General features: G+C 41.2%; 1 protein-coding gene across 1 annotated transcript in view; it reads right to left on the bottom strand.

Moving 5' to 3' along the window:
- Positions 1–25883, bottom strand: part of LRRC7 (leucine rich repeat containing 7) — a 195687-nt gene that overhangs the window by 142730 nt on the left and 27074 nt on the right. The window contains exon 2 of the mRNA XM_075287244.1: positions 4659–4759. Within this exon, the coding sequence (XP_075143345.1) occupies positions 4659–4758 (100 nt within the window). The 5' untranslated portion in view covers position 4759. The remainder of the gene's footprint in view (positions 1–4658; positions 4760–25883) is intronic.

Below are 25883 nucleotides of genomic sequence, written 5' to 3'. Positions count from 1 at the left end.
TAGATAAAAATTAGTTTCCGTCTGTCTGTTCAAACAACCGGACCAATCTTTTCCATAACTGACATCCAACACTGATATCCAAACTGAGATACATACATCAGAGGATTAGACACACAGCTCAGCACACAGTACCACACATCAGAGGATTAGATACACAACTCATCAAACAGTGTTACACATCAGAGGATTAAATACACAGCTCAGAACACACCAACACCCATAGAGGATTAGCTACACAGCTCAGCACACATCAACATGCATCAGAGGATTAGACCCACAGCTCAGCACACAGTATCATACATAGAGGATTAGATACATAGCTCAGCATACACTAACACACATCAGAGGATTAGATACACAGGTCAGCACACTTCAGAAGTTTAGATACACATCTCATCACACAGTATTACACATAGGAGGATTAGATACACAGCCCAGCATACACTATCACTAATGAGAGCTTTACTCCAGGTTTACAACCCAAACATTTTTCTTCACACCTGTAGGTCATCTTTATCTATCTATCTATCTATCTATCTATCTATCTATCTATCTATATATCTATCAGCTATTTTGCTATATTTACCTAACATAACTTTAAACTTTGCTTTTAATCGTAGGTGGAGTTACCCTTTAAGTACCTAATTCTCTCATATTACATTGATGTGGCCATGCTGTTCATGAGTCTAATTAAAGGGGCTATTCATTTTGGATGGCCTCGTTCCCATATACTCTGGTAGGGTCCCTCACGTCAGGCCTCTGTGTCTGTGCCCATATCTCTGTATCTGTGCCCATATCTCTGTGTCTGTGCCCATATCTCTGTGTCTGTGCCCATATCTCTGTATCTGTGCCCATATCTCTGTGTCTGTGCCCATATCCCTGTGTCTGTGCCCATATCTCTGTGTCTGTGCCCATATCTCTGTATCTGTGCCCATATCTCTGTATCTGTGCCCATATCTCTGTGTCTGTGCCTATATCTCTGTATCTGCGCCCATATCTCTGTATCTGTGCCCATATCTCTGTGTCTGTGCCCATATCTCTGTGTCTGTGCCCATATCTCTGTATCTGTGCCCATATCTCTGTATCTGTGCCCATATCTCTGTGTCTATGCCCATATCTCCATGTCTGTGCCCATATATCTGTGTCTATGCCCATATCCCTGTGTCTGTGCCCATATCTCCGTCTGTGCCCATATCCCCGTGTCTGTGGCCATATCTCTGTGTCTGTGCCCATATCCCTGTGTCTGTGCCCATATCTCTGTGTCTGTGCCCATATCCCTGTGTCTGTGCCCATATCCCTGTGTCTGTGCCCATATCTCTGTGTCTGTGCCCATATCTCCGTGTCTGTGCCCATATCCCTGTGTCTGTGCCCATATCTCCGTGTCTGTGTTCATATCTCCGTGTCTGTGGCCATATCTCTGTGTCTGTGCCCATATCTCCGTGTCTGTGCTCATATCTCTGTGTCTGTGCCCATATCTCCGTGTCTGTGCTCATATCTCCGTGTCTGTGCCTATATCTCTGTGTCTGTGCTCATATCTCCGTGTCTGTGCCCATATCTCCGTGTCTGTGCCCATATCTCCGTGTCTGTGCCCATATCTCCGTGTCTGTGGCCATATCTCTGTGTCTGTGCCCATATCTCTGTGTCTGTGCCCATATCTCTGTGTCTGTGCCCATATCTCTGTGTCTGTGCCCATATCTCTGTCTGTGCCCATATCTCTGTGTCTGTGCCCATATCTCTATGTCTGTGGCCATATCTCTGTGTCTGTGCCCATATCTCTGTGTCTGTGCCCATATCTCTGTGTCTGTGGCCATATCCCTGTGTCTGTGCCCATATCTCTGTGTCTGTGCCCATATCTCTGTCTGTGCCCATATCTCTGTGTCTGTGCCCATATCTCTATGTCTGTGGCCATATCCCTGTGTCTGTGCCCATATCTCTGTGTCTGTGCCCATATCTCTGTCTGTGCCCATATCTCTGTGTCTGTGCCCATATCTCTATGTCTGTGGCCATATCTCTGTGTCTGTGCCCATATCTCCGTGTATGTGCCCATATCTCTGTGTCTGTGGCCATATCCCTGTGTCTGTGCCCATATCTCCGTGTCTGTGCTCATATCTCCGTGTCTGTGGCCATATCTCTCCATCAGGTCAATGCAATGGCCAGTAATTAGAAGATTCTCTCATATCCCACTTCTAAGTGTATAAATGACATTAAGAAGCCCAAACTTTCTCCGTTCCTCCTGTGCAGCGGTGACTTGGGCGCGAGGCGGCTCTTGGCGTGCGCTATCTCTTAGTTGAATCAGCCCTTTTGACAAAGGAGAGCGGCAAATAGGACCATCTGGTCACATCAGATCTGATGGAGGGAATTTATCCAAGAAATTTAATTTGATCGCGGCTCGAAATAAAGAGAAATCTATAACGCCAATTATGAGCGCAGAGCAAGGACGCGCAAGACACAACCGTGGCAGGCAGATTTATTCACCGAGGACTGTCCAAAAACATACCTGACCTATAGGTGATCTCTTCATGGCATGACACTATTATGTAGGCGCTATATGGCAGCATTATGTGGGAACTCTGCGGGACTATGATACTAACAAATATGTACTAGATGGTAGTATTACACAGGTATTGTATTGTACAGTTAACTTTTCATGGTATGGCACTATTATATAGGCATTATATGGCAGTATTAGGTGGTCACTTTGCTAGACTTTTTATCTTTTTTTGTACAGTATGGCACTATTATATTAGCACTGTATGAAGATGTTATGCAGGCATGGTAGGGTACAGTTAGCTTGCCATGGTTTGACACTATTATGTAAACGCTATATGGCAGTATTACGTGGGCAATTCTATGGCAGGTATTGCCATCTTTTTTTGGATGGCATGACCATTATATGTAGATGCTGTATGTGGACGATCTATGATACTCTTCATCTTTTTGGGCAGCATGATACTATTATGTAGGTACTACATAGCAGTTTTATGTAAGCATGCCATGGTTATTATTATGGAGGTACCACAGTATATGGCAGTATTATGTGGGTACTACATGGCAGTGTTATGTAAGCATGCCATGGTCATTATTATGGAGGTATCATAGTGTATGGCAGTATTATGTGGGTACTACATGGCAGTGTTATGTAAGCATGCCATGGTCATTATTATGGAGGTATCATAGTGTATGGCAGTATTATGTGGGTACTACATGGCAGTGTTATGTAAGCATGCCATGGTCATTATTATGGAGGTATCACAGTGTATGGCAGTATTATGTAGGTACTACATGGCAGTGTTATGTAAGCATGCCATGGTCATTTTTATGGAGGTGCCACAGTATATGGCAGTATTATGTGGTTACTACATGGCACTGTTATGTCATCACGCCATGGTCATTATCATGGAGGTACTACAGTTAGGGATGAGCGATCGTGATCGTGATCGGCTGGAAAATGATCGGAAATAGGATTTTAAAATCAATCCTGAAATCTCAAGATCAGGTCATCCCTAACTACAGTATATGACAGCATTATGTGGGTACTCTTTGGTACAATTATCTTTTTTGAATATGTGACACTATTACGTAGGTGTTAAATGGCAGCACTATGTGGGCACCGTGTGATGCTATTATCTATGTAGTTTAGCGAAGTGTACGGTATGATCTGATTATTTTTGTATGGTATGGCACTATTATAGAAGTACTACAGTATATGGCAGTTTTATTTGGGCACTCTATGGTACTCTTCTTTTTTGAAACTGCTATGTAAGTACTGCATGGCAGTATTTTGTGGGTACACTAAGGCTCTGTTATAAGACTATATTATAATATATAGTTGTGATGTGATACTGTGCGGTATTATTCCATAGGCACTGTGTTGTATTATTTATGTAGTATTATAATAGTATGTTACCCCACATTGTCCATTGGGCTTCACACACCAGTAGGATTACTATTCTGTTTTCAACCTCATAGACAGAACATGAGAATTGGGCCGAGGACTCAACAAGAAATGAACAAACTTTTTGCACTACGGCATCCCCCAACCCTACAGCATACAATAAACCTCAACATCACCGTCCACGGTTTGCCAAAGGTGAACGTACCCTAAAAAGCTTCCCCCTATAACAACCTGATGTTTCAGGAGGTCAGAAGCCCAATCCATAAAGGAAGACCCCGCAGCACTAATATATGGATCTATACAGTACTAGTAAATGAGAAGGTAGAGAAGAAACGGATGGAAAAACCGCCATCTGAGATCATGTGGTTGGGATGGCGCTTCACCACCGGATTCTGAAGAACTCATTTGAAGGTGACAACCAATATGGCTGCACTTCCTGTTGTCACTTTTGCAAATGGCCACCAAAACATCAAAGAAGAGTATCAATATCTCTGCCACTAAAAGAAACATCAAGGCCAACCTTCGGTAACGTCTGACCTACTAACACACGACCAATTTTACATTATGGGTGGAGAAACACTTGAATATTATAAGTTCTATTGCAAAAAAATTTTTGAAAAAATATTGAAGGAAAAAAAAAACAAGAAGACCTTTTTTGTTTTTCATACATTTATTACGTTAAAACCTCTCAGAGTGTGGCTGTATCCGCTGCCGATACATTGTACAATAGCAGTCAAAGTTTTTAGTGATCAAGCCAACTTACACTCTTCTTCCGGTCTTTTCTTCCCGGGGGCGAGCATCTCCTGCACTGTGGAGTTTCCTTGATACGGTGCAGGATCTTTACACATCCTGAGGTTCTCCATTCTAGAAGAAATGCAGATCACCTGACATCAGTGAAGGTCCAGTAACATTGAGCGCCCCCTATACAATCACACTGCCCAGTCCTCCGACACTAAAGCTGACCATAGACATACATAGACATTTGGACAAAGTAGTCATCCTTGACCAGCTTGGCCCAACACTTCATTCTGCAGGTTTCTACAGCTGGTTGATCAGAAAGAGTCCAGCCATAAGAGTGAATGGGGTCATCCACCAACCTCAGTCGAGACCAAGGTCTTTCAAGAAAAAGGCAGTTCATCTTGTAAAGCTACATATTCCATAGGCAAGAACTGAAAAGAGTGACCCATATGGACTATATGAAGATGGGACTCAACGCGACCGGATAGATAAGAGTCATAGACTGAATAATGGGGCCAACCAAAGAGAAGACTTGATGCACCAGCTGGCCAAATAGGGCTGAATACAATAATATGGTGGCTAATGGATACATGTAAGAAACAGATACTAGCGTAACTATTGGGGTCACAGTGGGGCCCAGAAGACAGGGGGGTCTGCGGCTCCTCATCACTACATTTGGGCTGGATACTTTTTTCTGATCTCCTTTGATGGCATCATAAATTTATGCCCACTGGTTCACTAGTGAGAGAGAAGACTTATGATACACAGCCTTCCACTGTCAGAGAGGAGAACATTAACCATTTAATGTCAAAAATAGTAGTGGGTCAGCAACATATAGTCAAGAAGGGATTGTGTTGGTGCGGGGGGCACAATGACCATGTGTCCCACCTACAGGGGATGGGAAACTTGTGTGCACAGACATGTTGTGAAGTCTTCATGGTGGTCTGGGCCAGATAAGAACGAAATGTAAATTATGCTAAAATTTACCGATGAGTTGTTGGTTGTTGGCTCAGCTTTTGCACTGGCAGGGACAGTGAGCTTTTTTCTTAGGCCCCTTCATTAATTTTTTCGCAGGATGACTAGCTTTTCAAAACAACAACACAGAATACTGTGCCTTATATGTGTTATGTGGCCACCCAGGGGTTGGTTGAAACCAAATTCTAGACATCAGTACACTACTCATTTCAAGACCGGACCAGTATCATGAAAATTGACTGGTCCTGAAACATCTACTGGAGATACGGAACCTTAACAAGACCATAGCAGAATTGTTTTCATCCTTATGTGACCAGCCGCTTCTCTGGGACATTTTTGCTAGGGGGAGCTTATACTGTTTATACATTAAACTCTATGATAAAACAGAATATAATCACCCCCAGAGCTCCCCCTAGTGGTGGCTGCAGGCAGGTGGATTTTTTTTATGATTTGTTTATTTGCCAATGTGACTACCTATTCTAATTACGCCAACTTTGATCTGTTGTCAGCCAGCTGGCACACACGGCATAGTGAGCGAGACCTACAGAGTACTATAAGAAGCATCGCTAGGAAAGGCGTACAGAAGCCCATACATCCCGCTGTCACCTCTCACTGCAGACTTCCATGGGTATGTCTCCATAGAGAACAATTAGGCCTTTTTCCACTTAAAGCCTGTGCTGAGCTCAGCAAGCTGCCGAACACAGATCAAAGTTTGCATACTATGGACGGAGAGGAAATGTGCGCGCGCTGAGCCCTGGGGAGCAATTGGATTAGAGGAAAATTGCATGGATTTTTCTTCTTTTTTTTTTTCTCCTGAATCCTGGATGATATAGTTCTAGGCTAGCCATGTAGTCAACAGGATGCTAAAAACATGACAAAAACAACGGCAAGAAAATCAAAAAGTTTGGTTTGTAAAGAGTGACCATGTAACACCATTAGTCTTGCCAAGGTTCACATTGTAACCTCTATGTTGGAAAGTCAAATCTATTGTTGGGGCAACAATGCTGAGCTGTAAGGCTCTGTTCACATGTGTGCGTACAGGTTCCGTTGGCCTTCACCATGATTTAAATTTGCAACAAAAAAAAAAAAAATGTCTACAATTTGCAAAATTGCAATGCATTGCATTACAAATAGAATCCATGACAGTCGTGTGAACAAAGCCTTATGGAGACTAGTGAGTGATACTGTAGCAGGTAAATGGAAATCCTCTCGTTCTAGACCTGTGTGAACTGGGCTTTTCTAAAGCGATGGTTTCCACTACAACAGTCTTTACACAACACGTGCCAAATTCGGCAAAGCCTCATGTGGATATTTGGAAAAACTTCTACTGTATAAATCTCACCTAGTATAGACCGGACCAGGGGTTTTTGTCATACAAAATGTGACACCTCTTTATAAAATTATTGCAAATTCCATCATCAGCAAAGATAACAAAAATTGTGACGAGAAGCGATAAAATCGACTCGACTTGTTTTGAAACATTTTGTAGATGCTTCGCCATTCATCTTAGTCCCTTCTTAATTCTAACAAGAGGGAACGGGTCTCCTGAGAACAGCCGAGCTTCAAGTTCGACGTTGATTTATAGTGTCGGTTTTTCCTTGGAGCATTGCCCAACCAGATAGATCCCAGAAAAGGATCTACATCTCCTGATCTCCTAACGTCAACTGAAGAGCCATTACAATAAATGCTGTGTGTCCTCCAGTTCTGAAGACCAAAGTCCGGTTGATGTTGACTTGTTAGTACAAGGTGCACCATGGTCTTAGAGAATGTCTTGTATATTCCACATTCAAAAAGTTGCACGTAGACCGATAAAGGAAACAGTTGTGAAGACCAAGAAGGTTGTCATGGCTTGAGGTAGCCCTTCAAAGGTTACAAAGATATGAACAAGATTCCGCTCTACAGTCAAGTGCCGTTGTGTTGGTTCCAGGATGTTACGCCTCCTTGACATGCCAATGGAGTATTCAAGACTTTGTATCCACCATTGCCAATTGTCCTCTTCTATTTTCCGGTCAACGCTTCCACTGTTCAAAATAAGTTTAGCCTGAACATTTGTAAAGCATCAGCTTGGACAATGATCTTCTCACTTTTTGTCCTTCTCTGTAACAAACGTTCTATGTTCCACGTGGAAAACCAGAATCCCCCAAAAAGTTAGAGGAGGTACACACTGGTTACCTTCAGTCAATGTTCTCTAAGGTCTAGATAGACAGATCAGTTCTAAGTTGGGCATAAATTTGTGACTCTATTGATCAAAGTCTTAAAGCCGCGGAGTCCAGCAATATTCCTCTGCCAATTTCTAACGATCGCCATCAATCAATGACCGCGGAGACCCGTATCATCCTGCAGAATACTCACTGAATCCAGGACAGACGCGTCCTCTATACATCTCCATTATACGCTTGACGACACCATGTGTAGCAGTTCTGGGATATATTACAGTAATTTTAGAACGGGGCAACAAAATTTTATGGTAAAAAATTCACCACTTTTTGTTTGATTTCACATAAATTGAGCAAACTATCGACCCCGCTATTGGTGACTACTGAGACATATATTTTCACACTTATCAATCCCCATTCATTGGGAAGTTTTGGACATTCTTGACAACATTGTAACAAAAATTTTCAGACAATGCCATTCCCCTTATGGGTGAGGACACGTCCCCTTTTGGCCCTGGGACACTTTCCTTTTATATGGAATTATAAGCCATGGTCCTTTATTTCGACGTGACCAACACATAAAGCCCGAGCGTCACATATAAATTGTTGTCTCATCCAGAAGATGCTGGAACATTCCGCCAACCTCAGAGATTTCCTGCTCTTCTGGGACCATAGGAGGTCTCAACAGGAGCCACCTGGACGTCCTGGGGGGAGTTGGCAAGGATTTTTTTAAGCCTTGCCCATGATATACCCAGAAATGCTCTAATGGATTTGTTTGCAACAACCCTGACCTCGTCGAGTTCCATTTTACCAGGAAATCCTGCAAAAAATGGGTTGCTTGGGAGGTATGGACACGGAGGTCTGCTAATTCCATGGGATTCTAGCCACTGCCATAAAACAAGTGGCGAGAATCCAAAAAAACTTTGCTAAAGGGAGTATGTCGACTAGCAATTGTACATACATACCAACATTTTGCAATGTTCACATCTGTGCTGATGTGTCCATTGTTCTGGTCCGTCGGACACCCAATTGGCTATAATGGGATCTGTTGGATGTTGGACAAAAACCCAGACTTGCACCACTTTTTTGGGGGGTGAATTTCGACAGACACTGCGATGGAGACTCCGACATAGATGTGAACGTAGCCTGACATTGGAAAAATTCAGCCATTGGAAGGGGTTGGACAGGGAATTTTAGTTAACCCCGTAAAATTTAGTGAGCCGGGACCATGCAATACAAAGGAAATTTTGCAAAGCTAGTGACCAAGAGCCTCCAGAAATAAGAGCCGTAACCCAATTGGTTGCCCGGGGCCGCTCTACCACTAGACGATTTCTCTAGTTTTGATCAATCTGTTCCAATGAGATTAGTTGGCTATGCTGAGACATACACTACTACACAATACACATCTATATACACACACTACTACACAATACACATCTATATACACACATTACTACACAATACACATCTATATACATAAACTACTACACAATACACATCTATATACACACACTACTACACAATACACATCTATATACACACACTACTACACAATACACATCTATATACACACATTACTACACAATACACATCTATATACACACATTACTACACAATACACATCTATATACACACATTACTACACAATACACATCTATATACATAAACTACTACACAATACACATCTATATACACACACTACTACACAATACACATCTATATACACACACTACTACACAATACACATCTATATACATAAACTACTACACAATACACATCTATATACACACACTACTACACAATACACATCTATATACACACACTACTACACAATACACATCTATATACACACATTACTACACAATACACATCTATATACACACACTACTACACAATACACATCTATATACACACACTACTACACAATACACATCTATATAGACACACTACTACACAATACACATCTATATACACACACTACTACACAATATACATCTATATACACACGCTACTACACAATACACATCAATATTCACTCGCTACTACACAATACACATCTATATACACACACTACTACACAATACACATCTATATACACACACTACTACACAATACACATCTATATAAACACACTACTACACAATACACATCTATATACACACACTACTACACAATACACATCTATATAAACACACTACTACACAATACACATCCATCTATACTGTACTCTATGTAATTGTGATATATTAATACCAGATACACAGCATTATCTTTTTTTATTAAGACACAGCTAGGGAAATTAAGGATCCCAAAAGGACGGGATGAATGAGTATTCCGGCAGTGCCAATAAAATCATTTACATACCTCTTTGAGCTCGGAGACTTGGGGCTGGCAAAGGCGCTTTGAAAAAGCTTGCCAACATCAGAAAGCAGCTGCACTACAGATCACAAAACTGCAAACATGCTTACAGCAGGGGAAGAAAGGCGCGCAAATGAAGGGAATATCTGATGCTCGGCTTGTTTGCTTGTGTTGCTGAGAACCTTATTTATCCTTTCTACTTCCACAAAGAGCCTTAACTAAGTTATAAGCAAATGACAAACCTCCTGGATCCCTGTAACCGCCAAATAGAAGGATTGTGTCAGGGCTTGAAAGAAATATAGCGAGCAAATATTCACTATAAAGATCTTATGTAGAGAGTGACTGGTGGATAGAAATGTGTATAGAAACTGTAAGAAGAGTGTACGGGAGTATAGTGGTGTAGTATATAGAGGACCTGTGTGGTGTAGTATATAGAGGACCTGTCCTGTGTGGTGTAGTATATAGAGGACCTGTCCTGTGTGGTGTAGTATATAGAGGACCTGTCCTGTGTGGTGTAGTATATAGAGGACCTGTCCTGTGTGGTGTAGAATATAGAGGACCTGTCCTGTGTGGTGTAGTATATAGAGGACCTGTCCTGTGTGGTGTAGTATATAGAGGATCTGTCCTGTGTGGTGTAGTATATAGAGGATCTGTCCTGTGTGGTGTAGTATATAGAGGATCTCTCCTGTGTGGTGTAGTATATAGAGGACCTGTCCTGTGTGGTGTAGTATATAGAGGACCTGTCCTGTGTGGTGTAGTATATAGAGGACCTGTCCTGTGTGGTGTAGAATATAGAGGACCTGTCCTGTGTGGTGTAGTATATAGAGGACCTGTCCTGTGTGGTGTAGTATATAGAGGATCTGTCCTGTGTGGTGTAGTATATAGAGGATCTGTCCTGTGTGGTGTAGTATATAGAGGACCTGTCCTGTGTGGTGTAGTATATAGAGGACCTGTCCTGTGTGGTGTAGTATATAGAGGATCTGTCCTGTGTGGTGTAGTATATAGAGGATCTGTCCTGTGTGGTGTAGTATATAGAGGATCTGTCCTGTGTGGTATAGTATATAGAGGATCTGTCCTGTGTGGTGTAGTATATAGAGGATCTGTCCTGTGTGGTGTAGTATATAGAGGATCTGTCCTGTGTGGTGTAGTATATAGAGGATCTGTCCTGTGTGGTGTAGTATATAGAGGACCTGTCCTGTGTGGTGTAGTATATAGAGGATCTGTCCTGTGTGGTGTAGTATATAGAGGATCTGTCCTGTGTGGTGTAGTATATAGAGGATCTGTCCTGTGTGGTGTAGTATATAGAGGATATGTCCTGTGTGGTGTAGTATATAGAGGACCTGTCCTGTGTGGTGTAGTATATAGAGGATATGTCCTGTGTGGTGTAGTATATAGAGGACCTGTCCTGTGTGGTGTAGTATATAGAGGATCTGTCCTGTGTGGTGTAGTATATAGAGGACCTGTCCTGTGTGGTGTAGTATATAGAGGACCTGTCCTGTGTGGTGTAGTATATAGAGGATCTGTCCTGTGTGGTGTAGTATACAGAGGATCTGTCCTGTGTGGTGTAGTATATAGAGGACCTGTCCTGTGTGGTGTAGTATATAGAGGACCTGTCATGTGTGGTGTAGTATATAGAGGATCTCTCCTGTGTGGTGTAGTATATAGAGGACCTGTCCTGTGTGGTGTAGTATACAGAGGACCTGTCCTGTGTGGTGTAGTATATAGAGGACCTGTCCTGTGTGGTGTAGTATATAGAGGACCTGTCCTGTGTGGTGTAGTATACAGAGGACCTGTCCTGTGTGGTGTAGTATATAGAGGACCTGTCCTGTGTGGTGTAGTATATAGAGGACCTGTCCTGTGTGGTGTAGTATATAGAGGACCTGTCCTGTGTGGTGTAGTATATAGAGGACCTGTCCTGTGCGGTGTAGTATATAGAGGACCTGTCCTGTGCGGTGTAGTATATAGAGGACCTGTCCTGTGCGGTGTAGTATATAGAGGACCTGTCCTGTGTGGTGTAGTATATAGAGGACCTGTCCTGTGTGGTGTAGTATATAGAGGACCTGTCCTGTGTGGTGTAGTATATAGAGGATCTGTCCTGTGTGGTTTAGTATATAGAGGACCTGTCCTGTGTGGTGTAGTATATAGAGGATCTGTCCTGTGTGGTGTAGTATATAGAGGACCTGTCCTGTGTGGTGTAGTATATAGAGGACCTGTCCTGTGTGGTGTAGTATATAGAGGACCTGTCCTGTGTGGTGTAGTATATAGAGGACCTCTCCTGTGTGGTGTAGTATATAGAGGACCTGTCCTGTGTGGTGTAGTATATAGAGGACCTGTCCTGTGTGGTGTAGTATATAGAGGACCTGTCCTGTGTGGTGTAGTATATAGAGGACCTGTCCTGTGTGGTGTAGTATATAGAGGACCTGTCCTGTGTGCTGTAGTATATAGAGGATCTGTCCTGTGTGGTGTAGTATATAGAGGACCTGTCCTGTGTGGTGTAGTATATAGAGGACCTGTCCTGTGTGGTGTAGTATATAGAGGACCTGTCCTGTGTGGTGTAGTATATAGAGGATCTGTCCTGTGTGGTGTAGTATATAGAGGATCTGTCCTGTGTGGTGTAGTATATAGAGGATCTGTCCTGTGTGGTGTAGTATATAGAGGACCTGTCCTGTGTGGTGTAGTATATAGAGGATCTGTCCTGTGTGGTGTAGTATATAGAGGATCTGTCCTGTGTGGTGTAGTATATAGAGGACCTGTCCTGTGTGGTGTAGTATATAGAGGACCTGTCCTGTGTGGTGTAGTATATAGAGGACCTGTCCTGTGTGGTGTAGTATATAGAGGACCTGTCCTGTGTGGTGTGGACCTGTCCTCTGCCTTGTCTCCCTGTATAGTATACAGTATATACACCCTTACATAGCTACCATCACAACATGAGATCTCGGCCTCTGCAGGCGCCTCTCGTATCGTTCATCTGAGCGTAACAAAACCCGGCGCTAAATACAAACACGTGTAAATTTCCTGTAATTAGAGAATCGGAGCCTGCGCCGGATCTCATCAGCCACAAACATTTCCCCCTTTGCCTCTGGTTGTCTTTGGCGTTATCATTGACCCAGAATAAAAATGGAGATGGTAAGTGCAAAGAAAAGCGAGAGGGAAGGCGCGGCCTGCCATTAGGGCGCACATGTCATATCTCTATTTAGGCACAACACCTCCATACGCCGACATGAAGTGATATTTACTCTACGTGACACTTTTAATGTGAGATTTGGAGCCGTTCCACAGTATCCTGGAGCGCGATACAATGCCAAGAAACATTGTACAAGATGCAAATGCCATTTCAATTAGTCTTCCATTAAACCTGTCACCGTGGGGTTTTACAAGAACCTGTGCCTCAGCGCTACACGTACAACGTCAACGCGAAACGCCGCACCATTCCCTTCAATACATTGTATCCTGGCAATTTACAGCCGAAATAATGTGCCTGACATACCGGAACATGAGTGGAAGGTAAGATTAGGACCAGTGACCCGAGAAGACAAGGACCATTAGTCTAACCACCGCGGCGAGGAAGATACAGACGCTACGATGACATCTCATTGATGATGATTTATTAAATCATATACGGTATGTGGGGGGAGGGGCTTAACCGAAACGTTACATATAAAACAGAGGGAAATCTATCCATTTGTATTTCTAATTCATTTGTTATTTCTAATTCTAGATTTTTTTATTATTATATTTTCTGCAGATGATTATGGGGGCGGTGATGTCAATGGGACGGATTTCTAGACATGCTGTGAAGGGGGAGGGGATAAGTTATGGCTTCACCTATTGTCACTAGTGATGCTTTGGTATCTGTAGAGGTGTTATCTTCTATTGTAATCCTGTCTGTGATGTAAATGAGACCAAAGAATAACCCTGCAGAAATGGCAAGTGCCAGTCTATGATTAGGCTTAGTGGTCAGTGTTAATATTGCAGGATACAGCACTTTTTTAAATATACAGAAGGATTTGGAAATGAAAAGAATTAAATCAACATAAAATTTTAGTTTAGAAATTAGATACATTCGTCGGTGGTACATTCCCTTTAAGGGGGCTGGCTAAGTCTTACATTTTAAAGGCCTATCTTTAGGATAGATCAATATCAGGTTATAGGGGGACCAACATTCACTTGAAAGGGGGCTGAGTGGCCTGACCACTACGCAATGTGCAGAGCTTCTGCTCCTGGGTTTGTTCATGGTGCAGAATCGGTGGACTACGGCCAAGATGGTCATCATGGGAACCGCTCAATGAAGAAGGTCTTCTGCAATGTGTAATGTGTCCAGACCCTGAGCAGGCACATCAGACACTGACATATTCCTGAATCAGTCCCATTGGGGGAAGCTTCAGTCTGATGACTCCATCGCATCACATCAGAGAAGTGACAGGATCAAACCCCGCACATGGAGAACGCCATCTAGTCAGCAAAACATCTCAAGAAGTCAATGAGATCCTTGTAAATCCTGCAGACAAGAGTGAGTCAGAAAACACAACGGCATCAACCGCTGCAACCGCTGCATCATACGTCAGCACATGGCCGGTCAAAGTTACAGATAACTTATCTATCTATCTATCTTTCTATCTCCTATCTATCTATCTATCTATCTATCTATCTATCTATCTATCTATGTATCTATCTCCTATCTATCTATCTATCTATCTATCTATCTCCTATCTATCTATCTATCTATCTATCTTTCTATGTATCTATCTATCTATCTATCTATCTCCTATCTATCTATCTATCTATCTATCTATCTATCTCCTATCTATCTATTTATCTATCTATCTATCTATCTATCTATCTATCTATCTCTTATCTATCTATCTCCTATCTATCTATCTATCTATCTATCTATCTCCTATCTATCTATCTATCTATCTATCTGTCTATCTCCTATCTATCTATCTATCTATCTATCTATCTATCTCCTATCTATCTATCTATCTATCTATCTATCTATCTATCTATCTATTATCTATCTATCTCCTATCTATCTATCTGTCTATCTTCTATCTATCTATCTATCTATCTTTCTATCTCCTATCTATCTATCTATCTATCTATCTATGTATCTATCTCCTATCTATCTATCTATCTATCTATCTATCTATCTATCTATGTATCTATCTATCTATCTATCTCCTATCTATCTATCTATCTCCTATCTATCTATCTATCTATCTATCTATCTATCTCCTATCTATCTATCTATCTATCTATCTCCTATCTATCTATCTATCTATCTATCTATCTATCTATCTATCTCCTATCTATCTATTTATCTATCTATCTATCTATCTATCTATCTATCTCTTATCTATCTATCTCCTATCTATCTATCTATCTATCTATCTATCTATCTCCTATCTATCTATCTATCTATCTATCTATCTATCTGTCTATCTCCTATCTATCTATCTATCTATCTATCTATCTATCTATCTATCTATCTATCTCCTATCTATCTATCTATCTATCTATCTATCTATTATCTATCTATCTCCTATCTATCTATCTGTCTATCTTCTATCTATCTATCTATCTATCTATCTATCTATCTATCTATCTATCTGTCTATCTCCTATCTATCTATCTCCTATCTATCTATCTATCTATCTATCTATCTATCTATCTGTCTATCTCCTATCTATCTATCTATCTATCTATCTATCTATCTATCTATCTATCTATCTATCTCCTATCTATCTATCTATCTATCTATCTATCTATCTATTATCTATCTATCTCCTATCTATCTCCTATCTATCTTCTATCTATCTATCTATCTATCTATCTATCTGTCTATCTCCTATCTATCTATCTCCTATCTATCTATCTATCTATCTATCTATCTATCTGTCTATCTCCTATCTATCTATCTATCTATCTATCTATCTATCTCCTATCTATCTATCTATCTATCTATCTATCTATCTATCTATCTATCTATCTCCTATCTATCTATATATCTATCTATCTCCTATCTATCTATCTCCTATCTATCTATCTATCTATCTATCTATCTATCTATCTCCTATCTATCTATCTATCTATCTATCTATCTATCTATCTATCTATCTCCTATCTATCTATCTATCTATCTATCTATCTATCTCCCTCCTATCTATCTATATATCTATCTATCTATTTGTTGTATCATTATTTAATGCTATTATAACTTTACTAATAATAATAAACACAATGATTAAAAATCCAAATAAAAACGTTATCTACATACTAATTAATAATAGTATCATAATCTTTATATTAGCTCCTCCTGTTGTTTCTGTATTTTCTGAATGTGGGTTATATAGTTAGACTGTTACACTACATGTTATTTCTTCTTATTGCTGTATACTATATTGTAAAGCTCCGTAATAAAAATTACATTTAAAAAAATGTTTATATTATTATTATTATTATTATTATTATTATTGGCAGTATTAGTGACATAATTACTTTATTATTTATTATTAGCAGTAATATCATTACTTGTGTGACAATTATTATTTCTATTCTAATAGTAGTAATATGTGTATTGCTTTATTAGTAATAGTATTGATATATCATTATCTGTATTACTATTGGTAGTTGGATGATTAGTTGTATCATTTTATTAAGTTTATTCTGATATCAATAGATTTGTTATTGCTTTGTTGGTTTTATTACATAGTTAATAGCAGTAACTTCACCATCTGCACATAACGGCACTTTTACTGATATGACTCTGTAATGTTTCATTCTGTCTGTACTTAAATCCTACAATATGTACCGCGCTGCGGAATATGTTGGCGCTATAGAAATAAAAGGTATCATTATTATTGGTAGTACAATTATTTTTTTATTAGTTAAAGTATTTTTATACTTTAATAGTAGTAGTAGTAACTTGATTATTTTTACTATTATTAGTAGTAGTATTTTTATACTTTAATAGTAGAAATAGTGGTATAAATCTATAAATATTATTATTAGTATTACTACTAGTAGTAGTATTAGTAGTAGTAGTAATCTTTATACTGTACATTATTAGTAATAATAATATTTTATACTTTTTTATTATTACTAGAAGTAGTAGTAGTATTATATACTTTATTATTATTATTAGTAGTAGTAGTAGTATAAATCTATACAATACTATTATTAGTATTACTACTAGTGGTATTATTAGTAACAGTAGTAGTATTTTATACTTTAGTAGTAGTAATCTTTATACTGTACATTATTAGTAATAATATTTTATACTTTATTATTATTATTAGTAGTAGTAGTAGTAGTAGTAACTTGATTATTTTTAGTAGTAGTAGTAGTAGTAGTGTTTTATTGTTAGTGGTAGTACTGTATATGTGTTGTTGTGTTATTACTATTATTATAAGTAGTATTTTTATTGCTTTAGTATTATTAATAGTAGTAGTATTAGTACTAGTAGTATTAGTATTTGCTTTATTAGTAGTAGTATATTTGTTGCTGTCATTACTATTATTAGTAGTATTTTTTATTGCATATTAATAGTAGTAGTAGTAGAAGTCATAGTAGTAGTATTTTTACTGCTTTAGTAGTAGTAATAGTAAAAAAAAAAGTAGTATTTGTATTGTATTATTATTTTTTTATTATTATTATTATTATTAATAGTAGTAATATTTTATTATTTTATCACTATATAATTATTATTATTCTTAGTGTTTTTATGACTTCATTATTACTAGTGTTATTAATAGTATCGTTACTTTATTCTTCTACATACAGTATATATAAGTGATCGCGCCCCGGGCCTGGTGACTGTGCCGCTGCTTCCCATTACAGTCCATTATTCTTCCACAATCTCCTAGATGGCGGCGCGGTGACATTACACATCGGGGACACTTCCTGCCCCCTAATTAATAGGCAGCGCTCAGGTAGTTGCATCACCACCGGGTGACGCTAAGATGTCTCCGTGCGTCTGTGGGGATCCAGCGCTGTCACTGACTCTACTGCATCTCATGAGATTCATGAAACCTTCTTAAAGGGATGGGGGCAGATTTATTAAAGGGGTCTAAAAGCAAAACTGTCTTAGTTACCCCTAGGAACCCATCACTGCTTATGGCAACCAATGACAGCGCCGCTTTCATTTTGTATTCTGCTCCTGAAATCGATGGCGTTGTGATTGGCAAGCCGGTTTTGCTTTGAGACCATGTTAATCGATTTGTCCTATTTCGTGTGTCCTGACGCCTTCCATATGTAGCATGGGGAGCGGCCATGATATCCGTGATGGACCCAGCATCGCCAGGATAATAACCGTAATCTTAATGCTTCTCTATGGAAAATAAACTGCAAGCGGCCATCACAAAAAAATCCAACACAATCAAATGCTTTTTACTGTAGGCGTTTGCAGCATTTCTGCCCTCGGAGACGCGGTAAAGTCACTATCGCCATAGAACTGCGTCTTGTAGGGGACGCGGCGTCGGCCTGGGTGTCTATTCCGTCTCCGTTCCTGGCCGCCTCCACCAAGACAAGACAGCGGCGGAGAAGTCCTGACCTCCTTACCGCACATTTACAGGCGTGTGTCAAACGCAACGAAAACCTTGACAACAGTCATGACGGCGTGCACTTTTGTTTCCATAGAAACCAACACCAGGTAGCAGCTGAACAACGTCTCGAAGCCGCTCCAGAGGACTTAAGATTCAGCAGACATTAAAATACCAAAGCTAAGGCTGCGGGGGAACAAAGGGAAGGACAACACACCAGCCGGGGCTCTGCGGCCACTGAACGGACGCAATTAGCGCAATAACGTGATTGTAATAGAGCGCAGCGCCATATCACATCTGATACATCCTTATCAGGTTACAGGAAATTGGAGGCATGCAAGAGATTTCTTAAAGGAGATTTCTAGGACTGAAATATAGATGGCCGATCCTTTCAGTATCTGGCACCCGCACATATCCAGGCATCAGAGGCCCTCCAGGGCGGCGCTACAGGGCAGCAATGTCACATTCAATATTCACGTGGCCTGTTTACAGCTCAGTCCCAATCAAGCGAATCCGGCTGAGCTGCAATACCAAGCACTGCCACTATGTAAAGTGCAGCGCTGTGCTTGGAAAAGCAGATCAGCAGGGTTTCCAGGTGTCGCACCCCCACAAATCTGATATTGATGACGGGTCATAATATCAGAAAACACAATATCAGGAGGTATGGCCTAAGGCGTGTGTAATTGTGAGGGGCAATCTCAGCCAAAATGGAAGATACTGAAACATGATGGACTGGCCCACCACAGTAATTATTAGGGTGCATTCACACGGTGTAACGTGCCGCGTGATGTGAATAAATGCACGTCCGCAAACTAGCGCGGCGCATATGGTCCCCGCTCCCATTGAAATGAATGAGAGCGTGTACAGCACGCAAAGGGTCACGTGGCGTACACGTGCCACATCACGCGGCACGTTACACCGTGTGAATGCACCCTAACAGAGGAGCCTCCAGTAGGCCAAGGCTCCAACACATTAATGATATAACATAAGACATCCAAATTTAAGGGGCACTATGGTCTATTTCCTAAGGGTGGATGGCGGAGAAGGCCCCCAGAATCTGGTGGGCCAAGGAACCTACGGAGATGCTGCATTGCCTACTGATGCCTTCCCATAACTCCTTGCACTGAGGTTCTCCACCACTGGTGCAGGGGCCGCAGCCCTGCTCATTCTCATGGTCCTAGTTCACAAACAAAATTCCTAAACTACAGTACAGACTGACACATGAAAGCAGAAAGAATCCATCGCATTTGAAGCCGCACAACTAAATCCCCATTTGAGCTGCTGGTCCCGACCGGCACAGAGACGCACAAATCTCTGCGGTCATATTTCTATACTACAAGCCCATATGTCACCTGTATTGCAAGAAAATCTGGAAACAGGGACGCTTGGGCTGTATGGCTCCCCTATAGATAGGACTTATAGCATTGAGTGCAGGAACAGAATGCTGGAGCTATAGAACTGCCAAGAAGAGCAATAGAGGGCAGTGAGCTGGAACAGGAACCTTTACAGGGAACAAAATCAGCTCTGCTACATTTAGATATTCCCCCAATACTTCAGTCTGCCCCATTGGCAAGAAAATCATTGGGCTCCCTGAGCAGGGCCCCGACTGCAGTGACAGCACTGATATAAGGTATCCACTGATATAAGGTATCCATATACAGAGTCCCCGACACTTTGGATCATGTGATAGCGAGAACTGGGTAACGGATGATCCTGGCGATCCTCTCACCGCTGTAGACCGCCATGACATAATAACATATCGCTCCGTTCCCCAGATTGTCCAAGGCGTCAGATCCAGAGGTGACTTTACATCTGCTGCGGCCAATAAAACTGACATAAGTGGAAAATATTGTGTCTCTGCCGCCATCCAGAAAATCTCTTCTACGTGAAGCGTCCGCGCACCTCGTATGACATCAGCTTAACATTCCTACCATATATTACAAAGACGGTGGAAGATTACAGAGGTGACAGCCGAGGCGTCCTGATGCCAAGATGCTTCGTCCTCCAGAAAATGACTTCCTTGAGATGATGGATTTTACCATATTAATTCAGACAGCGACTGGGAATGCCCTTAAAGGGGAAACAGCACCACACTGCTTTAAGGTCTAAAATTGGCGATTTTCCTAATCTATCTTTACAGTAGTCAAAGATTATTATTTTTGTTCTGATACATTGTTCCAAATCGCCTGCAATGATAGTTTTTAAAAGATAGTATTTTAGTTGCAAAGAGGCACCACTAGAGGGAGCTTATTGTATACCATGTTAGTACTGAATGTATGAACAGTATGCTCCCTCTAGTGGTGGCTACAGGAAGTGCAAATTTTATCAGGGATTTTGAAGCTATGTATCAGAAACATAAAGATATATTAATAAAATAATCAGCACAGAATTTTGGATGTAAAAAGATTAAGATTTACTTTAAGGTAAGAATTGATAAGTGAATTTCCCTTTAACCCCTTCGCAACATGGGGTATTAATATGGCACCCACTCGACGGTGCAATAGCTGTGACGTTTGCAACCTCGGTATATGTGTGCTTGATTTCATTTCTTATCTCAACCGCTCTACTGTGCTGAGATTGTAGAAGCTTCTTGATTACCATGGAAGCCAGGAATCTTCTGAAGACTCCTTGGCCTGCTGTAGCAATAATACTAAGCAGGCTACTGTATGGCAGGCTTCAATGGCTACCAAGGGATTTTACCATAGACAGTAGGATTGCAGTCTACAGTATAAGCCATCTAGAGATATTAAAAAGCTATGAGAGTCACAATATGGCGACACAAAGAAATTTTTTGCTCTTCAAAATTTGAAATTTTTGTAATGAAAATAAAAAAAAATGAAAAATTCCCTATAAATAAGGTCTCGCTATCATCATACTGACCCGCGGAGTAAAGCAAACGGTGAATGACACAATTATGGGTTTTTTTCCAATTCCACCTCATTCAGAATGTTTTCCAGTTTCCCGCTACATTGTATATTGCGCCATAATAAAGTACAACGTGTCCTGCAAAAAGTGAGCCCCGCACAGATCTGTGAATGGGAAAATTAGTTATAGTGTTTTGCAAGGCGGGGAATGGGGTTAAAGGGGTTTTCCTGTGTAACTTGCAGATCAGTGGAGTCTGACCACTAATCAGGAGAGGGGGGGACTGAATGGAGCAGTGTTTGGGCGGTGTGCACCGCTGTACTTTGGCTGTCTTTGGGACTTGCACTGAAGTGAATGCAGCGGAGTGCGAGCCCTCCAATCGGAGCCCAGTTCTCTTGATCAGTGGGGTCTGCATGGTCGATTGCCGTTGATCTGCAACTTATCTCCTAACTTATGGATAAGGAATAACTTGTTTCATAGGAAAACCCCTTTAAGGAACCGCCGTTGTATCGTAATCTAAACTGCCACAATTTTGATACATTGTATTCTCTTCACCTGGTGAATGGAAATAAGATTACGAGGCGACCCCAGCCCCCCATTTACCACCTTCTGCCAGGCAGCGGCGGGGGGCCGGGTGCAGCTGCGGTCCCCGATTCCTCCCGGTGTTCCTCTTATTGTTTATGTGCCGGATTAATTATTCATTACGGCGCGGCAATCACGTTACATCAAATCCAGGCACAAAAGTGGAAACAAGTTATCCCGAGGAGATCTTAATAATAAGCGCTGATCAGGTTTCTTCGTTTTCTCAAGTTGTTTAATTGGACTCGCTGGGGTCTTATTAGGAAGTTAATAAAGTCAGATGACAGACTGACGTGCTCGGGACGCCTGGCGCTCGGGAGGATGTCACTCCATCCAAATGTGCCGCAGCCGTCTCATGGTTACATGGTCCAGTGGTTACACAGAGATCTTCATCAGACGGAAGGGGGGGGGGGGAGGAATGATATACGGGAAGCCAGAAATCCTACAACCAGCGATACCACGGCACACGATGATTGATGTCTACACCAAAGCGGCCTCCATAGACTGCGGATACAGATGCGGCATTGCTAACCGATGATAATCTCATATTTTATTCATCTGTTGGATTATTATTTTGCTATTTCAGCTCCAGTTATGTATTCTTTCACATTCTATTGCACCGCAGGCCTATGGGACATCTTATTGTTTATGAATAGAATGTCAGGCTGCAGTAAAGACTGACACACAGCAAAAGGCAGAGACTGACCTGGTATAATCTCATACTATAGATGTCATGAAATGACTCTGTACAGTTCAGAGGTTGTATACAGCCATGTGCAGGAGGCCCAACCGAAATACATGGCCTTATCATTCATGATGTGTCTGCCATTTCTCTGGCAGAGTGTTAGAGAGTGTTAATGGGCGACAAGTGTATCCCATCCCATCATCCAGAGGTGACCGAGCACAAGGTTACACAGGATCAATCACGTAAAAAAAGACATCAAAAAGATTTTACAATGAGAAACCGAATCTCCAGAATTTGCTTTCACAGCAGTTTCAGAGATTTGCTTTACAGAAGACGCCAGGATCAGAAAAAAGTAAGAGAAAAAGTAACCTATTTATTTCTATGAGAAAGTGGTCACGTGAAGGAGGAGGAAGAGGAAGAGGAGGATGAAGAGGAGGGAGAGGAAGAAGAGGAGGAAGAGGTGGAGGAGGAGGAAGAGGAAGAGGAGGATGAGGAGGAAGCGGAAGAAGAGGAGGAAGAGGGAGAGGAAGAAGAGGAGGAGAAGGAGGAGGAAGAGGGAGAGGAAGAAGAGGAGGATAAGGAGGGAGAGGAAGAAGAGGAAGAGGTGGAGGAGAAGGAGGAGGGAGAGAAAGAAGAAGAGGAAGAGCAGGAGGATAAGTAATGTAATGTATGTACACAGTGACTGCACCAGCAGAATAGTGAGTGCAGCTCTGGAGTATAATACAGGATAAGTAATGTAATGTATGTACACAGTGACTGCACCAGCAGAATAGTGAGCGCAGCTCTGGAGTATAATACAGGATAAGTAATGTAATGTATGTACACAGTGACTGTACCAGCAGAATAGTGAGCGCAGCTCTGGAGTATAATACAGGATAAGTAATGTAATGTATGTACAAAGTGACTGCACCAGCAGAATAGTGAGCGCAGCTCTGGAGTATAATACAGGATAAGTAATGTAATGTATGTACACAGTGACTGTACCAGCAGAATAGTGAGCGCAGCTCTGGAGTATAATACAGGATAAGTAATGTAATGTATGTACACAGTGACTGCACCAGCAGAATAGTGAGCGCAGCTCTGGAGTATAATACAGGATAAGTAATGTAATGTATGTACACAGTGACTGCACCAGCAGAATAGTGAGCGCAGCTCTGGAGTATAATACAGGATAAGTAATGTAATGTATGTACACAGTGATTGTACCAGCAGATTAGTGAGCGCAGCTCTGGAGTATAATACAGGATAAGTAATGTAATGTATGTACACAGTGACTGTACCAGCAGAATAGTGAGCGCAGCTCTGGAGTATAATACAGGATAAGTAATGTAACGTATGTACACAGTGACTGTACCAGCAGAATAGTGAGCGCAGCTCTGCAGTATAATACAGGATAAATAATGTAACGTATGTACACAGTGACTGCACCAGCAGAATAGTGAGCGCAGCTCTGGAGTATAATACAGGATAAGTAATGTAATGTATGTACACAGTGACTGTACCAGCAGAATAGTGAGCGCAGCTCTGGAGTATAATACAGGATAAGTAATGTAATGTATGTACACAGTGACTGTACCAGCAGAATAGTGAGCGCAGCTCTGGAGTATAATACAGGATAAGTAATGTAATGTATGTACACAGTGACTGCACCAGCAGAATAGTGAGCGCAGCTCTGGAGTATAATACAGGATAAGTAATGTAATGTATGTACACAGTGACTGCACCAGCAGAATAGTAAGCGCAGCTCTGGAGTATAATACAGGATAAGTAATGTAATGTATGTACACAGTGACAGTACCAGCAGAATAGTGAGCGCAGCTCTGGAGTATAACACAGGATAAGTAATGTAATGTATGTACACAGTGACTGCACCAGCAGAATAGTGAGCGCAGCTCTGGAGTATAATACAGGATAAGTAACGTAATGTATGTACACAGTGACTGCACCAGCAGAATAGTGAGCGCAGCTCTGGAGTATAATACAGGAAAAGTAATGTAATGTATGTACACAGTGACTGCACCAGCAGAATAGTGAGCGCAGCTCTGGAGTATAATACAGGATAAGTAATGTAATGTATGGACACAGTGACTGTACCAGCAGAATAGTGAGCGCAGCTCTGGAGTATAATACAGGATAAGTAATGTAATGTATGTACACAGTGACTGTACCAGCAGAATAGTGAGCGCAGCTCTGGAGTATAATACAGGATAAGTAACGTAATGTATACAGGGTGGCTTTACTTTTTATGCAGATTATCAGGTGCCATACTCCTCATACATTATGTAACACTCTCTTTCTCTGTATACTGTATATATACTGTAGATAATGTATCCCGCACTTTGGTGAATAACCTTGGAACACAATGGCACTTTACAAATACTGTATCATCTCTCTCTTCTCCTGACCTGTGCTCGGTGTAGTGTCTGTCTAATGAGAATACGGTGAATCCATAGAACGGGTAACAAATACAAGGGACGGCTTTTACTGAAGATCAAACACGAGGTGAACCGAGCAACACGTCCGGCTAAGAAAGTCACATATTCTGCAATCTAAGAGGGTCAGTGTCCTCCATTACTGCAGTCTGAACAATTGTCACCACAATGGGCAGGCGATGGAGATATTACCTTGCTGATGAATTAAAGAAAATATATTCCTATTATTTCTACCTGGGAAATTTATTCCAACACAGATTTCTAAATCCTGCAGGAAACACGGAGTTAAATGGACTCAATAGTACTGTCTGACATTCCCAACTATCTCGAGCTGTGCGAAGGACATAAAACCCAAAATTACAACGATATATCCTATATGATATCCTAAAGGTGTCAGGAGAGCCCCGAAACCCTACCCGAAAAATAGTGCTACACATGGCAGTGACGTGCAACACCGAGGTATACAACGGCTATGTTCTTAAAGGGAATGTTTATCATTACATCACTACTGATAACTGATGATGTCACAGCTTATCTCCTCCCCCTCGCAGCACAGAGCATGTCTAGAAAACTCTCCCATAGACCTCAATGAGTCGGCTCCAGCCTATTGCAGTCTATGCCTATGGCGATGCTGTAAAGCAGATCACTAAATGCTGTGAACGG

The sequence above is a fragment of the Leptodactylus fuscus genome, chromosome 9 (genome assembly GCF_031893055.1).
Source record: "Leptodactylus fuscus isolate aLepFus1 chromosome 9, aLepFus1.hap2, whole genome shotgun sequence".
NCBI lineage: Eukaryota > Metazoa > Chordata > Amphibia > Anura > Leptodactylidae > Leptodactylus > Leptodactylus fuscus.
The sequence above is the reverse complement of the archived record's forward strand: the minus strand, read 5'-3'. Positions and strand labels throughout refer to the sequence as shown.